The 17,730-nt window shown below is 33.1% G+C and overlaps 2 protein-coding genes across 3 annotated transcripts; both read left to right on the top strand.

Annotated features, from left to right (window-relative positions):
* The first annotated feature begins 3,268 nt into the window (after positions 1 to 3,268).
* Positions 3,269 to 8,250, top strand: LOC129890114 (uncharacterized). Of its 2 annotated transcripts, none has more exons than XM_055965655.1 (3): positions 3,269 to 3,449; positions 4,520 to 4,615; positions 5,677 to 8,250. In XM_055965655.1, the coding sequence occupies exon 3, from the start codon at positions 5,946 to 5,948 to the stop codon at positions 7,989 to 7,991; it is 2,046 nt and encodes a 681-aa protein (XP_055821630.1). In that variant the 5' UTR covers positions 3,269 to 3,449; positions 4,520 to 4,615; positions 5,677 to 5,945; the 3' UTR covers positions 7,992 to 8,250. The 2 variants fall into 2 exon arrangements, with proteins under 2 accessions (XP_055821630.1, XP_055821631.1); XM_055965656.1 differs by having other exon boundaries at positions 3,293 to 3,449; positions 4,524 to 4,615.
* Positions 8,251 to 9,658: 1,408 nt separating this feature from the next.
* Positions 9,659 to 14,987, top strand: LOC129890113 (uncharacterized). The gene is made up of 4 exons (XM_055965654.1): positions 9,659 to 9,995; positions 12,943 to 13,095; positions 13,804 to 13,875; positions 14,291 to 14,987. The coding sequence occupies exons 1-4, from the start codon at positions 9,771 to 9,773 to the stop codon at positions 14,957 to 14,959; spliced, it is 1,119 nt and encodes a 372-aa protein (XP_055821629.1). The 5' UTR covers positions 9,659 to 9,770; the 3' UTR covers positions 14,960 to 14,987.
* The last annotated feature ends 2,743 nt before the right edge of the window (positions 14,988 to 17,730 follow it).

The following is a 17,730-nucleotide window of genomic DNA, read 5'->3' as shown; positions in this document are numbered from 1 at the left end:
CCCTATAAGCACTGCGCTGAAATTATATTTTTTCATAACTTATATAAGCATTAGTTATGTGGATTTCTAAATTGTAAATCAAATAAGAGTATCGGCTATCACATTGATTTTATATACTTGAATAACGAACATAGCTTCTAACCACCTACCAAATGTGAATTTAATATTTATGTAACTCATATCTAAACCAGCTATTAAACAACCTTTTACTATATTAATCTGAGCATTCGAGTTCAGATTTCGATCAAGCATCAACAAAACCCAACCTCAAATCCTTAATTCAGAAATATAATTAATATATAGAACTTACACCTTGTTTGGATGGTTGTTATTCGTTGTGTTGTTTTTGCAGTGTTAGTTTAAATATAATATTTGTTTTGATTGTTGTTTGAATTTTATTGAATCGTATCATTTAAATTCATCGTTAGGTAACAACAAAAATACCAATTTTGTATAAAGATCGATTTGGTATGATTGTTTCGTTACCTTAATATTTTCTTCTCATTTTATCTTTATTTATTATTTAATAATTTTATTTTATCATTTACGCTACTTTTTCATAGTAGCTCTACCTCGTACACTACTTTTCTTGTAAGTTGATCATTTAAATTATGGATGTGTGATATTATGTAATGACAGAGAACGATACAATCTATCCAACTATTATTCATTAAAATAATATGGTACGATACAATACCATAATAATATACAATACAATATATTATGAAACAATACATAACAATCATCCAAACAAATTGTTAGTATTTTTTTTCCGGAAAACTTACGTAGAAATGCATTAACAAAATATTTAACATCTATAGCAATAATATTTTTTTCACTAGACACTCATAATACAGTTTTAATATATATTACAGAGAACAATTTATAAAATACATATAATACAAGTTTTATTAATGGATAATACATTTATCACACACTTTAATACACTTATAATACATTGTATCAATTTCTTACCAAACAAGTATAATATATTTTAAAACACTTGTAATAATATTATCATATATTAATAAATAAAAAATTAATTAAAATTAGTAATTATTTACTAAAAAGTACTCATCCAAATAATTTTTTTGTTTTTTTTTTCATGGTCAACAATTCAAATATTTTTTTATTTTTTTTTCCATAGTCAACAATTCAATATTAAAATATCTAATGCTACAATATTACGTGTCTATAGAGTGGGTCCAGTGATGTATCATATTGAACTGTGTGGGCCCAAAAAAGTAGAAAAAATAAAGAAAAAACAAGAAAATAAATAAAGGTTGGGGCACCATGAACGGTGTCGAGATGCTGCTGACTAATTAATGAATTAAATTAAATAGAAGAAAAAACAAGAAAATGTCTTACAATTATTAAAAAGGATATCTTATAAAATTATTTATTGTAACCTTTTATACGATAAATAAATTAGTCCACTTGCCCTTTCCCTTCATCGAAGGTAATTACACGTAACATTTAGACTCTTGAAATTTTTATATATATGTTTAATCGTTCATAAAAAATAATTATAATAATTTATTACACACTAAATATATATATATATATATATATATATTAAATAGAAAAAATATATATCAATTATTATTTTGTATATATAATTATAAAGTTTAAATATCTCTTTTTTAGTCATTTCCGATCTTTTTCATATTTTTATTTTCTTAAAAAATATTTTGTGTTTGAACTTTGGATTTCATGTACAGTACGGTTGGCACCTCAAAGTTGACACCAATTTTCACTTAGACATCTCAACTAAGCTTTGTTCATTTTAGACACCTCATGTAAGGTTCTGATGTGTCATTTTGACACTTTTTTTTACAATTACCCAAATATCTAAAGTGTGTGTAATACACTTGACGCTGATGTGTCAAAGTGAACAATTAAATGAAGAAACGTGACAGATATATCAAAAATAATTTTAAAATAATGACTTTTGATTAGAAAAAAATGGTCATTAACTTCATTTAATTGGTCACTTTGACACATCAGCGGCACGTGTATTACACACACTTTAGATAGTTGGGTGATTGTAAAAAAAGTGTCAAAATGACACATCGGAACCTTACTTGAGGTATCTAAAATGAACAAATCTTAGTTGAAGTATCTAAGTGAAAGTTGGTGCCAACTTTGAGGAGCCACCGATGGTTCCGCCTAAAATTTTGGATTGTGATGCTTTGTTAAGATAAGTATTTAGTAAATATATAATTTATTTTTACAATTGAGTCAAATTTAATATCTATTTTTAAAAAAATTCATAGTTTCGACCATCACATTGCAAAGGTATATTTTATATGTACTTTTTTTCAGATAAAACTTTTAAATTTTGTCCCTCAACTAAATTGACTGATTGAGTTACTTAACTATGTCATTCACTCGAAGTTTCTAAAAAACAAAACAGATATATATAGAAAAAATATTATCGCTTACTTTTCGTATCATATTTGTGCTTCTTTTGCTGACAAATATGTTTCATGTTGCAGCTCAATTATTTATCATTTACGTATTAGCTTGCGTAATGATGGTTAGTGCCAACATGGAGTCCTTTTTGTTGAGTAATTGAAAGCGGTGGATTAATTTAAAATTTAAAATTTATAAATTTTATATTGAATTCAAAATTTGAATGAAAATTTATTGAATTTTTATGAATTCTTAAATTTTTATCCTGAATTAATGATTTGTTTTAATATTGGCCGGGAATGATTTGTTGAAAAATTCAAATAGAGAACATAGTTAAGCGAACTTTGATAATTGAGACATAAATTTATTTTCTTTTTTTTCTTCTTTTAAGCGGCATGAATTCGTGAATCATAATATATACATAATAATTATTTTCACCTTTAATATTTTCATTTTTTTTGTTACTAGAATTATTTTTTTTAGTTGACAAATTTCTGATATCTTCAATCTTGTCGCTAAAAATTTTTTCTAAATAATTTTTAATCAAAGAAACAAAAATTGTGTGCTTATATATACAAGCACATGTTTTATCGTACTCTTTATGCTCGCTTAACTTCAGCCTAATTAATTGATAAATTTTTAAATCAATTAAATCTTTTTAATTTTAATTTTTCATTATAATAATTATAATGGGATTAATTAATTTATGAAATTAGTTAAATTTATTATTTTCCTTTTTTCACGATCACGATTTTTTTTCCCATAGAAAAAAAACACACCCAGAAACACACCAACACACGTATCTATACAGAGTTAGCAGCCACATACATAATCACTATGTCCCTACACATATATAAAAATACACACATGCGCCCCTTTCTTTCTCTTTTTCCTCGTAATAATCTCCTCATTTTCTCTGTGTCTTTCCTCCCTTTGATTGCCGGCGGCACACAATCAGGAAAAAAAAGAAGAAGCCCTAGAACCCCTTTTCTCTCTGCAAATTTTTTTTTTGCTCAAAATCCAATCTTTTTAAGGTATTTTCTTGGATCTATATCTCTTTTTTCAAACTGGGTCTGTCTGATTTTGTTATTTTGGTGCTTTTTTTGGTGCAAGATTTGATTTTTATTTTGTGGGTGTTCGTGATTTTGCTTATATGTTTTCTCAATTGAGACTTGTAATCACTAGTTTTTGGGAAAAGCAAAAGATGGTGAATTGCGCTAAGGTTTTCTCAATTCCAGATCTATCTTTTTCTGTTTCTAGCTGGGTTCTATCTGGTGTTAAGGTTTTAGCTAAGTTTTTACCAAGATTTGTTTTTTTATTGTATGTTCATATGTGCTTTATTAATTGAGTCTTGTATTCACTATCTTTTTGATCTATTTCCTATCTTTCAAGGTGAGTTCTTTCTGATGTGTAATGTTCTGCAATAACTTTTTTCCTGCAATGGTATTTTTGTATGCTCATGATTGCTTGACTTGATACTGTGCTTTGTTAATTGAACTCTGCATACCCAGTGTAATCCCAAAAGTGGGGTTTGGGGAGGCTGGTGTGCACACAGCCTTACACGCTCGGCTCCACTGTGCAAGAACCAGTGTCTGTAAAAGAAGAGTGGTAATTGTAGCTGAAATTGGATAACTGAATTGAATTCTTGATGATGCAGTTTAAAGCTAGTTTCTATGTGAAGGATTACTCCTTAATTTTTCTGTTTTTAGTTGGACGCCATGGTAATACAGTTGGAGAGCTCTCGGATTTTCACAAGTTGGATCTTGAATTTTTTTATTATGTTGCAAATCCATACAGAGTTTTCTTAGTAAATGCCCTGTAATCATCGAATTGAGTTCTTGATGTATAGTTAAAAGCTAGTATATGTTTGAGATTTACTACTAGATTTATTAATTTTTAGCTTGATTAGACATCTTCTTAAAGTTGGATCTGGGGAAGTTGATGTTTATGCTGCAAATTGTTCGTTTTGATATTTGTTATAGTTGTATCTTCATTTGGTCTAGTTGGTCATATCTGATCTGTATGCCATAATCTGATTTATTGCTCCTTATTTGCTTTCTCGTAGGCCTTTATAAAGTTTCTTTATGTTGTCTTCTTTAATCAGATAGGAACGAAGCATGGAAAGAAATTGACAATCAAGTGTTCTGGTCAGGTCTGTGAACTCAGAGAAATGGGATTCACTTAATGGATTAACAAAAAGGTACATTTAGTTACATTATTCAGCCGTATTGTAGAGGATGATTGATCTTTTTCAGAGAATTTTACCAGCTGATATAGATGTTTCATGCTTATTCTTCACTTCTTTGTACTTCTGTTATTTCTGATGAAAAACTATCAATCTTTATATGCTCTGAACTTTTATATGGTTAAAGGTGACATTTTTGCGTTCTTAATTATAATAAGGATGAAAGATATAAGTGATTTCAATGAAAATTAGTGAATGGTGAAGAGGAACTTAAAAAAATATCTGAAGTCTTTCCAAGAAGGAAACTGAACTACATTTGGAACAATCTATAAACAATTTCGAGGACAAAATCTCTTAGAGAACCCAGTTGTTATCTTTAAGAAAAAAGAAAATCTGTTTGGACTAAAGAAATTATTCAAGCAAAATATAAGACACCTTCTAATGAAAGGAACCATTGTTATTAACGCTACCTCTCTCTCTCTGTGTGTTCGTTTTTTTTTCTTTGACATCCGACATTGACTTAGTACAGGATGCCATACTTCAAGCAAGAATTTCCATGTTTATGTGTTGCTCAAAGAAGAAAAGAACTAGCTGAAAAAGAATTTACATTTATACCAACTGGATTTTGTCATTTGATTTTCCCTCACTTCCTCATTGGGCTATGGACTCTCATATTACCTGGTAATTAGATTATTAGACATAGGTTTGGTGAAGGAAAAACTTTTTCCAGCTTCACTTAAGTTCAGCTACTTAGTCGCAAAGAAGAAAAAGGCTTAGCTCCAACGATTTAGCTAAAAGAAGCATTTGTTAGGACCTGCTCAGAGCTTTCTGCAAAATATATGGAGACAACATAGACCATATAAATCTACAAAATATGAGAGGATATTTTCAAAAAATTCAAAATTAGAGAACAAAATCTTGCATTAACAGAGGAAAAATGATTTTTAAAATAGCTTACTTCTGCGCAAAAAATTGTTATGATATCTTTGGTTCTGTTCTGCTCTTGATGTGATATCCATTTTTTGATGGGATAGAGACCTGAAGTTTGCTTATTATTGTAACTCGATCTGGTGCAGGATGTTGGCTTGTCATGATTTTGCATCAGAGATTTTGATTTTGCACAAAGTTTTAGTTCCTTGCTGCTGATCATAAGTTGGAGTAAAATTTGATTGCTAATGGATCGAAAGGATACTTCAGGATTCGTAAGTGGGGGTGCGATGTGCTCTTGTAGACACATCTAACCCTAGTTTACCCTAACTTTACTTAAGCCCGGAAGTCAGGCTGACTGTTCTTTTTTCAATTGAGACTTGGTTCAGATAGAAGTTTTTGTACCAGCTATTAGCTTATGGATCCCAGATTCCGCTATGTGGGGTTTACTGTGAACCCTCAGTTAAATGCATTCAAGAATCTGGGCAAATCCATCGCAGTTGGTGGAGCTGGAGTTGGAGGTGGTTATTGTGCTGATACCACCTTACGGCTTGATTCAATTGGCTCTTCAGTTCCGTCCATCCCTGCCCCAAAAGGAATCAAACGGAAATGGAGTTCAATTGGTGGATCCAACGATCAGCAAATTGGGTCATCTTTGTGTCTACGGTTAGGACATTCGTCAAGTTCCTCAGATAGCAAGGGGAGCTCAGGTGCTGCGTGCACTTCAATGTCTTCAGCTAGAGAAAATGATGAAGAGTCCTCGATGGACCTGGACTTGGACTTTAGTCTTCATCTTGGTGGTGAGAGGACTCCAAGCTCTAGAAAGTCTGCTCACCCCGAGTCCAAAAAACTTGCCAAAGGGCTTGCAGTTGATCTGGAGCTAAGTCTCTCTAGTGGTGCAGCTGAATCTGATGTCACTACTGTGCATCTGCTCTCCACTTCACCACAAAGTATCATGAAGGCGCCGCTGGCAATAGCTGGAGCTTTTCACACTGAAGAAGTATCAACAGCTATACATTGGAAGACTAGTAACATTTTCCATCCATTAAGAACTTCACAGGAAACAGAGGCTAGTTACTTATTGAACCAGGCTACAACAGAAATCAACCAAGCTACAGTCTCCCCCAATCTGTCGTCAAGTATAATCACAAATTCAAAAAGCTCAGTCACCTGTACTTCCGGGTTAACTAAACAGCAGCAGCAACAACAACAGCAGCGTAGCAGTAGTACTAAACAGTGTCAGTTCAAGGGATGCGTAAAAGGAGCAAGAGGTGCTTCTGGTCTTTGCATTGCCCACGGTGGGGGCCGCAGGTGCCAGAAACCAGGCTGCCACAAGGGAGCCGAGGGTCGGACAGCATTTTGCAAAGCCCATGGGGGTGGTCGTCGGTGTGAATTCCTAGGCTGTACAAAGAGTGCGGAAGGACGCACCGACTTTTGCATTGCACATGGGGGTGGGCGCCGTTGCAGTCAAGAAGGATGCAGCCGTGCTGCCAGAGGGAAGTCTGGATTATGCATTCGACATGGTGGGGGCAAGAGATGCCAACAAGAGGGCTGCACCAAAAGTGCAGAAGGACTCTCTGGCCTTTGCATTTCACATGGAGGTGGCCGGCGCTGTCAGTACCCCCAGTGCACTAAAGGAGCGCAAGGAAGTACCATGTTTTGCAAGGCACACGGTGGTGGTAAGCGTTGCACCTTCGATGGGTGCAATAAGGGGGCAGAGGGGAGCACGCCTTTCTGTAAGGGTCATGGTGGTGGGAAAAGATGTTCATTCCAAGGAAATGGGCTCTGTCCGAAGAGTGTTCATGGGGGGACACTCTTCTGCGTGGCCCATGGTGGTGGCAAGAGGTGTGCTGTGGCAGAGTGTACCAGGAGTGCAAGGGGAAGAACTAATTTTTGTGTACGCCATGGTGGTGGAAAAAGATGCAAAGTTGAAGGCTGTGGAAAAAGTGCTCAGGGAAGCACTGATTTCTGCAAAGCCCATGGCGGAGGGAAGAGATGCTCTTGGGGTCAGCCTGATTCTGAATTTGGCCAAGGTGATGGTCCTTGTAACTCATTTGCTAGAGGGAAGACTGGACTTTGTGCATCTCATGGTGCTCTTGTGCAAGATAAACGCGTTCATGGTGGTGCCACTCTTGGGACTATGGTCCTGGATCTAGAACCAAACCAGCCTGGGAAGATGAAGGAGATTGTCAACATGGAAGACATCTGTTTTGATGTCACGAAAATGCAGAGTAGTGGTATGACATCCGGCGATGACCCTCACATGAAATATCTTGGATTTAACCAACCAAATATTCCAGTCGGAGGCAGCAGCTCATCATCAGTGTCTGAAGGAAGGGTGCATGGAGGAGGTTTGATGGCATTGCTAGCAGGTGGTTCTGGCCGTACCTCAAACAGCAGCAAGGGACCAGTTTCTGCATCTGAGCCAGGGAGTTCTTATGTAGTTTCTAAGAACTGGATGTAAGATGTATAGCCACTCTATTTCTCAATTTGGTTTGCAGGTCTGCTGCGTTTCCACCGCTATGTTTGTGTCCTTTCCATTTTAGTTTCTTCACTCTTTTCTTATGTTATATGGGTTTGAACGCTAAATGTATCTGTGTCAATAAGGGGAGAAATCCCTGTAGGGTCCATTGGTATTTGTACATAGCTTTTTTTCATGTAACATTTGGTCTTGTGCATATTTCGTTCGAGTATGAAAACTTGTGGTAGTACACCTTTTAGTATCTTTTCATTCTGTAGTTTGATATTTGCTATTTTGATTGTCCATCTTCTGAAGTTTCTAATAACCATCGATCAATGTGCTGCCTATATATCTGCTTCAAGTTTTGTTTGCCATTTCTCCATCAATATACCAGTTTGAACTCCATGCGAATGTGAAGCGCATGGATACAAGTTTTGCCTTGGAATTATTTAGTGTTTGGCAACCAATGAGTCTCAAATTTTGTTTCGAACTACTCGTTAGAAAAAGTACTTAATATAGTATGTGTATATACCCTATTTGCATAAATCTCATTTTATGGTAAAGTATGAATTGTTTTACATATAACTAAGGCTTCATTTGTTTCAGCGAGGAAAATATTTGTACGTAAAGTGCGCTCTACATGGCGTTTATCTTCCAAACTTTGGTCTTACACACAAGTCAAATAAATAGGTGAAAAAAAGGGACTCGCATGTTGTTTTTTTCTTTTTCATTACCAACAAAAGATATTTTAATGTTTATAAATGCCGATATAATTTGAAGTTATAAAATTATTATAGATGAAAAACAAATAACCTTTGTAAGGCTACTAGGTCATAAATTCTTATTCATGCTTGTAAAATGGGGCACATATTTTTCCATCAATTCTTAGGATATTTATAATGAGATCAAGATGTGATTGTAATCATCTTATCATCAAGTATTTTAAAAAGATTCACAAAATTATCCTTTCATGAAGATCCTTGTTCACATTATCCTAGTCGAGAAACACATTGCTTCAATCTCGGATCATGAGATAATCGGGAGAGAAAAATCAAAAGAATAAATAAAATTATATGAAAAAATTACCTAAATACACATCTTATTTTATCATAATCTAAAATTTTCTACCATTTAAAAAAAATTCAAAAATCTCCTTTCGCTAATACATCCTTATCCCCCTTTCTGATACATCACTCCCTTATGTATTTGGATGTTCTATCTCCTCTCTAATACATCTTTATCTCCTTTCGGATACATCGCTCCCCTCTTAGATGCATCCCTCCCCTAGGTATCTCAAAGTCCAGCAATGTATCTGAAATCCATAAATTTTAGGACATTTTTGTAATTTAAAAAATAAGTAGAAAAATAATATAATTATCTTTTTACAATATAAAATTTATATAAATTACACAAATTACATCCATATTATTTATTAATAATTTTTTTTATATATATTTTATTTATAATTATAATTTATTTTTTATGACTTTAAAATTTATTGAAAATACGGATAAACTAAAAAAAAACAAAAAAAGAAGAAGGCAAAGGACAATATTCCTACTGTCCTCATGCCCCAGCCATATAGAATCCAACAGATTCTCTTCCTCACGTCAACCGTCAAAAACGTCAACTTGCATACCATATAAATGAATAAAAAACATACATAAATATAAAAAATTAATTAAAAAAAGATTTTTTTTTCAAGATCGAAACTAATTGGAAGCAACTAGGGTTAGGCTTTTGGTGGTTCGAGGAAGAAGGGTGGGAAAATGCACAAATCCCATGTATTCAATCCCTTCATTTTCTCACAAAATTAGAGCAATTTCTGATACTAATAGTCTGATTGGTCTCATGCTGAGCTCTAATTGTACTCACTCTTTTCCTCAACGCCCTCTTCTTTATACTTCATCTCCTAGATTTAGGGTTTCAACATTTTCTCCCAAATCTTTACCCACACTTTCACACAGAATCAGAATCTCTGAACCCCATCACAGGATTTCTACCAAGGTAATCTTTTTTCCAGTAAATTTCATCTTTACTAGCCATAAATTTTCAATCTTTATGTATCTTTAGATTTTAATTTGTAAAATCTTTGTATTTGTAGTTGTGGGTTTGGTAGTATATGTAGTGGGTTTATGTTAAAATTTGATCTGGGTAGCTGTAATATCTCAATTTTTACTAGCCATAAAGTTTCAATCTTTATGTATCTTTAGAGTTTAATTTATTAAATCTTTGTGTTTGACTGTTTGTAGTTGTGGGCTTGGTAGTATATGTAGTGGGTTCATGTTAAATTTTGATCTTGGTAGCTGTAATATCTCAATCTTTATTTGCCATAAAGTTCCAATCTTTGCTCATTGTTCTGTATTTCTAGAGTTCAGTTTGTTGATTCTTTGTGTTTAGAGTTGTGGGCTTAGGTAATATAGGTAGTGGGTTTATGTTAAATTTAATCTGGGTCACTGTAATATCTCAATCTTTACTCACCATGAAGTTCCAGTCTTTGCTCGTTCTTCTGTATTTCTAGAGTTTAATTGGTTGATTCTTTGTGTTTAGAGTTGTGGGCTTAGGTAATATACGTAGTGGGTTTATGTTAAATTTTAATCTAGGTAGCTGTAATATTTCAATTTTTACTTGTCATAAAGTTCCAATCTTTGCTCATTGTTCTGTATTTCTAGAGTTCAGTTTGTTGATTCTTTGTGTTTAGAGTTGTGGGCTTAGGTAATATACGTAGTGGGTTTATGTTAAATTTTAATCTAGGTAGCTGTAATATTTCAATCTTTACTTGTCATAAAGTTCCAATCTTTGCTCATTGTTCTGTATTTCTAGAGTTCAGTTTGTTGATTCTTTGTGTTTAGAGTTGTGGGCTTAGGTAATATAGGTAGTGGGTTTATGTTAAATTTAATCTGGGTCACTGTAATATCTCAATCTTTACTCACCATGAAGTTCCAGTCTTTGCTCGTTCTTCTGTATTTCTAGAGTTTAATTGGTTGATTCTTTGTGTTTAGAGTTGTGGGATTAAGTAGTATAGGTAGGGGTTTATGTTAAATTTAATCTAGGTAACTATAATATCTCAATCTCTACTCACCATAAGGTTCCTCCAGTCTTTGCTCATTGTTATGTATTTCTGGAGTTCAATCTATTGATTCTTTGTGTGTAGAGTTTTGGGCTAAGATAATATAGGTGGGTTTATGTTTTCTGAATCCTTTTTGTACAATTCAGTCTTAGCTTGCCATAACTTCCAATCTTTACCATTATTCTGTGTTTCTAGATTTTAGTGATTCTTTGTGTTTATAGTTGTTTTTCTGGCAATTCAGTTGTTTCTTGCCATAAGGTCCATTGTTTGCCATAACTTCCAATCCATACCATTATATTGTGTTTCTAGAGTTTAGTTATTGATTCTTTGTGTTTATAGTTGTTTTGCTTACAATTCAGTTGTTACTGGCCATAAGGTCCAATATTTGCTCGCTTTTCTATTTCTAGAGTTCAATTTTATAAGTTTCTGTGTTTGTAGTAATGGGCTTGGGTAAGATAGGTACTTTATAATCTAGTTAGTTGTAACTTTCAATCTTTACTCGCTATAATGTTCCAATATTGGCTCATTGTTCTGTATTTCTAGAGTTTAGTTTGTTGATTCTTTGTGTTTATGGTTGTGGGTGTAGGTAATAGGTAGTAGGTAGTGTGTTTTTGTTTGGTAAATCTGCTTTTTAAAACATTTGATCTGATCTAGCTTTAAATTTCCAATCTTTACTCATTTTTGGATTTCTAGCGTTTACTTTATTGACTCTTTGTGTTTATAGTTGTGCCATTAATATAAGTAGGTTTTCTGGGTCATCCAAGGTAACCACCCACACAGTTTAAAACTTAACTTATTAATTCTGTATATGAACTCAGACAGCGATCCTTTTTGTAACGTTTCAGTCATTGCTCTTCATAAGGTTTCAATCTGTACTCATTATTCTTTTTGTAGAGGTTAGTTAATTAATGCTTTCTTTTTACAGTTTTGGGTAAGGGTAATAATGGTCATGAGTTTACTTTTTATAGGATATCCAATGATACCACCACAAATTTTAAACGTTTGTTAGTGTCTGTATCTGAACCCAAGTAGTTACCTTTTGTTACGTTTGAATCTTTACTCGCCATATAGTTTAAATGTTAAGTCATTACTGTGTATTTTTATAGTATAGTTTGTCAATTTCTTTTTGTCTATATTGTACGCTTAAGTAATATTGTCGGTTTATGTTTTTTAGGAGACCCAAGGTTACCTCCCCTAAATTTCAACCTTTAGATTCGTTATCTGAACCCAAATATTGTAACATTTCAATATTTTCTCGACATAAAGTTTCAATCTTTACTCATTCGCGTGTATTGCTAGAGTTTATGTTTTTTGGGTCACCTACCATCTAGATTTCAGTTCGTTAATTATTTGTGTTTGACGTGGGGATTAAATAATGTAGCAGCAGTTAGTACTAATGATTCTTTATCTGAACCCAGATAATGATTTTTTGAACATTCTTTATTCTCCTAAAGTTCAAACTTCTATTCAGTATTCAGTATTTCGGAATTGAAGTTTGTTAGTTCTTTGTTTTTTTAGTTGTGGGTGGATTTATGTATTGTAGGATGCCCAAGGTTGCCTACCACAAAAGTTTCAACCTTTACCGGTGATTCCGTATCTTTATGCATTTGGGTGTTTCATGTATGGAGAGTTCATTCCCCTGGACAGTGTGTTTTCCGGATGCTAATAGAGTGTCTTTTGGTTTTCTTGTTCTTATACCGTGATTATGGTTTGTGACGTGGTGTACATGTTCAGCTGTTAAGTACTTAAGTTACACAATTAACTTTAGTAATAATTGAATGTAATTTCTTAAGTATTTATCCAGTACATTCAATATCTTTAATGATTTCTTATGCTACTTGATTATGTACATTTCTAGACCTTAATTACTTAAAAATTTTGCAGAGGTGGAAAATTTCATGTTTTAGGAATGAAGAATCTTCTTCAGGTGCCTCCAACCCTGAGTTTATTGATGATGTATTACATAAGGAATTGGAGAAGCCGGAAATTGATAAACCAAGTGTGGAGAAAAGAAACTGGATTTCGCGATTTAGAGAGGTAATTTGATTTCATTTATAGAGCTGGTATATCTTACATGCCATACAGCAATGGAGCTATAAATCCCTTGTCTTATCTGTGATGTTTTTTTTTGGTTTGGGTGGTGGGACAATTGAGGGGGAGTTTTTTTTTGGCAATTATTACTTGGGAGTTTGAATCAGATGCTTATATTTCACTATTTTAATGTTGTGGCAGTCGCATTCTTCCACAACATAGAAACCACTTTGTGAGTCCCTTGAATTTTTGTGTTTCTTAAAAAAAGAAGAGAAAGCTTAGAAGTCCCTTGAAGTTTTGATGTTAGTAACAAAGCTTCATCTTCTATATGGCCCCGACACCACAATTATAAAAAAAAAAAGGAACTTTTTTGCCCTTGTAGTCTGCAGAATTAGGAAAGGAAAAGAGCATTTTTTACAATCCATCTTTTGACAAACATGCTATACAAATGTCCCTTCTGTCCAATGGAAAAAATATATGCCAAAAGTGCACTGCCCAAAGTGTGTCAGACATGTTCACCAGAGTGTTGAATCTGTGTGTACATTAGTTAATTCGGACACAAGGACCTTCAAGAAGACAAGAACTATGATACATTCTAGGCTCATTGCTGCAGGAAAACTTTTCTTTGATGAGTATTTGTTAATTCCTAACTCAGATGATTAAGTACTTGAAACAAATGTTTCTCAAGTTTAACGAGAGCTTTATGCTTTTCAGGCTGCAGATGTAGTATTTAAGGTGATTGGAAAACCATGGGCTGTCCCATGGACAGCTGAGACCATCCTTCAGGTAAGGGGTAATCCTCTTTAACGATCACTGAAAATCACTGTACAATTTTTTCTCATCATGCCTGAGTCGCCGGTGGAGAATGCATGAATGTAGTTTGTTCATTTGTTAAGTTACAATGTATTAACACATCTCTCCAAAATGGGAAGGAAAGAAGTTACCTTATTCAATTAGGCGTCAGAAGATTACCTCAGTGGCGGTCATACTCATGATACTTGCACTTATTTACAAGGAAAAGAAAAAAAAAAGGAAATCACAAATATCTGTGATTCAAAAAAATGGTTTCGAGTAGTTGTCCAATTTCTACACAGGCTTTGGAGTGTAGGTCATAAGGAGTGCATCTAGTCATGAAACTTTCTTATCTATGTTATGTGTGTCACATTGTAACCTCTTAACTACCAGAACTCTGGTCGTGCAGGTTATGCTTCTTTGGATCGTCTCATTTTGGTTTATAGGTTCTTGGATGATTCCCTTTGGAGCGTATATGGTCGGTATCAGCAAAGAATCACTCACATTCAGAGGGCAGGCTTTGTTCAGCCTTTTGACGGATGTAACTGAGGGTCTTGCTGGAATTCTAATTCTTCAACGCTGTCTATCCCGTTTTCATCCCCTTCCATCAGACTGGTTCAAGTTTAGCCTGAAAGGTAACTGGCTATTCGACGTTCTTCTGGGATGCCTCATGTTCCCATTAGTGAACCGGCTATCACAGTTCAACCTGGACCTGTTACCCGTTCTCCCTTCAACTCCCTTAACACTCTCTAGTGTCGAGCAGTCTATATTGGCACGGGATCCAGTGGCAATGGTGTTGTATGCGTTGGTACTTGTGGTGTGTGCCCCTCTTTGGGAGGAGATTGTATTTAGGGGCTTCCTTCTCCCTTCATTGACAAAATACATGCCTGTATGGTGTTCAATTCTTATGAGTTCAGTTGCCTTTGCTTTAGCACATTTTAATGTACAAAGGATGTTACCACTAATTTTTCTAGGGGTTGTAATGGGTGTAATATATGGACGTTCAAGAAATTTATTGCCATCCATCCTCTTGCATAGTCTCTGGAATGGCTTTGTATTCTTAGATTTAATGAAATAAATAAAACTTGTTTCCATTCAATGAATAATCTTTCATAGTTTTGTGCATTATTCAAATCTCTCAGCGCATTCTCCTTTCTATCTATCTTTAATTGAATAATGGATCTTTATTCTCGAGCTGCAGAACTAACAAGTCTATTTAATAAATTTTACACGAATTTTTCAAGTGGATAAGATTGATGAGTGATTTTAGTTGAAGAATGAATTGTGCATATGTAAAAATATTAGGTGATTTATTCTCTTCAGTAAATTTCAGTGAATGTTCAAATATATGTCCCAGATCATTCATGAAGGTACTCATTGAGTTAAAGACTTTAGAAATAATATAATGAAAGGAATATAAGAGTTTATTAGTAGGTATTTGATCAAGTAGAATCGTGGGATTGACGAGTTAATTCTAGTTTACCATAAAAAAACAGACAAATGTAAATGGTACTAAAATCAAGAAAAGATGCAATCATGGAGACAGTACAAGTACTTTAATGGTATTAAAAGTAAAGGTGACACGTACAACCTTAGTTGTAAATTCTTAACAGGATAGGACTAATAGAAGCCACTTGGTAACAAGCCATATGGTGAGGTGTCCCTCTAGTTGTCAATCACATAGGGAATTGGGACTTCACTTTTAGGCTGACAATAAAAATGGTAGAGTTGATTGATTATCGAAATAACATTGAAATTTTGAATTTAAGATAAGAATAATGTTTGCAGGGAATATACCTTTCACATTTATAAAATATTTGAACTTACTAAAAGATGCATGGTTACTTTCCTTCCTTTCATGGATTATTAAGACTATTTAAATTAAATTTTTAAAAAGAAAGAAGCAAATTAAATAGGAGTGATTTGTAAATGATTGGTCTATGTATGCAGGTTATATAGGTTGTTTTGCTTTGTGAATTTATTAGAAAATCATGTCTTATTTTAACACATAATCATGCTTGCATTACTTAAATGCAACTTAGTTTGATTCCTACTCCCTCCGTCTCATTTTAATTGTCATGATAAAATTTTGTACAATTTTTAAGAAAATATTAATTCAAAGCGTTATTTGACTAATATACCCCTTATAATTCTTTAATCTTTATTTATTTATGTGCTTCTTAATTCTAAAATAATTAATAATAAGAATAAATTTAAAAATATATAATTAATTCTCTCTTGATTGTTTGAATTGACAAATATTTTGAGATAACTATTTTTAATATATTTGATAACTAATATGAGAGGGAGGAATTACCTTTCTACGCAAGTCCCAATACTTCCCATCTCTTTATGTTCCCCAAATTAAATCCCTTATGCAATTATTTTCAATTCTCAAAAGAATCTTTTTTTAATTTAATTATTTGGTATCCAAAATCCAATAATTGAACTAATTCAAATTCGGGAATAGTAAATTTACTAAGGAAAAGGGTTCCTAGCCACTTTTCCATTCTTAGACGAAAAGATCTAAAATTTTATTTTTTTTAATTTTATTTAAGAAAATAAAGACTTTTTTTCTAAAGAAAAGCCTTGAAGCAACAGTAAAATAATAAAATTTATATGTCACAAATTCGAATTATAAAAATAATTAATAATGCTTATATTAATATAAATTATTTATATCACACTCTTCAAAATGCGATTCTTAATTTCTCTAATCCTACTAACGCATAATATTTTATATATCAGACTGTCCCAAGTTCAACGTATACTTGCCAAAAATAGAGACATTTCTATGATTCCCAAGTTCAACGTATACTTGCCAAAAATAGAGACATTTCTATGATTCTATCCACTTGCTTCAATACATATAAAAAGACAAGGGGTAATCAAGTTATTTATGTTAAATCTAAAGCCTCTTTCCGTAAAAACACAGTGGGCTAATCTTTTGGTAACTGAAATTTGATTGGTTAATCATTTCGGCATTATCAGGCCCAGTTGAAGTTTAATTTTGTGTACTGCGTTCTGCCTGATTCAACAAATCTTAAATGATTCTATGTATCCAATCCCTACTGTAATCACCTGTGACCCACTCTTTCCATTGAGATATAGGAAATCAATTTCAATTTTATATAGTAAATGTTATCAAATTTCACTTGTGTCACGTAGATTGAGATGAAAGACAATATTAAATACATGTTGAAATACTGTATGGGAAGAAATTGATATTGAGTTGGTGAATGTGATGAAGATGATCAGTTATGATAGTTCAACAAAAATTATTGAATAATATCTTTGAAATGTGACCAACAAATGCAACTTAGTTTGAAATGGTTTTTGAATTTGATACAATGGAATATCGAAATTACATCCGAACAAAATAAGGATAAGATATGCTTGGCAATCTGCAAATTACAAAAAATTATCGAGATTCTCATCGATCGATGCGCAACTTCAGAGTACGTGGCCAAGTGAAAGTCTTGAGAGAGGTAGATTCCATGAAGGCCTTCCTAGATAATTTCTATAAATAGTCATTTATATTAAGGATAGCACAATTTCGAATTAGCATAATATACTCTCGATCTCTCAAGCTTCAAAAGCTCATTAATATTCTTCAACTCTTTGACAACCATTAACAAGTCCACAACTCAAATTATAATACAGACTTCACATTCTATTTATTGTATTATAGCTTTTCCGTTAATTATCGTTCTATTATTGCTTATTTTATATTGTTATTTTATTTTTTAAGGTCAACAAAAACCGCTTACTCTTATCGTAACTTTTTAACATAAAATAAATTTAGCTATACTTTACGTAGAAAAGTTAGGAAGACATAGATAGAGTTAT

This window comes from Solanum dulcamara, chromosome 5 (genome assembly GCF_947179165.1).
Source record: "Solanum dulcamara chromosome 5, daSolDulc1.2, whole genome shotgun sequence".
Lineage (NCBI taxonomy): Eukaryota > Viridiplantae > Streptophyta > Magnoliopsida > Solanales > Solanaceae > Solanum > Solanum dulcamara.
Note: the sequence above shows the minus strand (reverse complement) of the source record. Positions and strands in the feature narration are given on the sequence as shown.

Bases quoted from the DNA above. Each gene is read 5' to 3' on its own strand.
- LOC129890114 (XM_055965655.1), top strand. From the start codon at position 5,946: ATGGATCCCAGATTCCGCTATGTGGGGTTTACTGTGAACCCTCAGTTA.
- LOC129890113 (XM_055965654.1), top strand. From the start codon at position 9,771: ATGTATTCAATCCCTTCATTTTCTCACAAAATTAGAGCAATTTCTGAT. The intron at 13,096-13,803 runs GTAATTTGATTT...TATGCTTTTCAG, and splicing joins GGATTTCGCGATTTAGAGAG to GCTGCAGATGTAGTATTTAA. The intron at 13,876-14,290 runs GTAAGGGGTAAT...CTGGTCGTGCAG, and splicing joins CAGCTGAGACCATCCTTCAG to GTTATGCTTCTTTGGATCGT.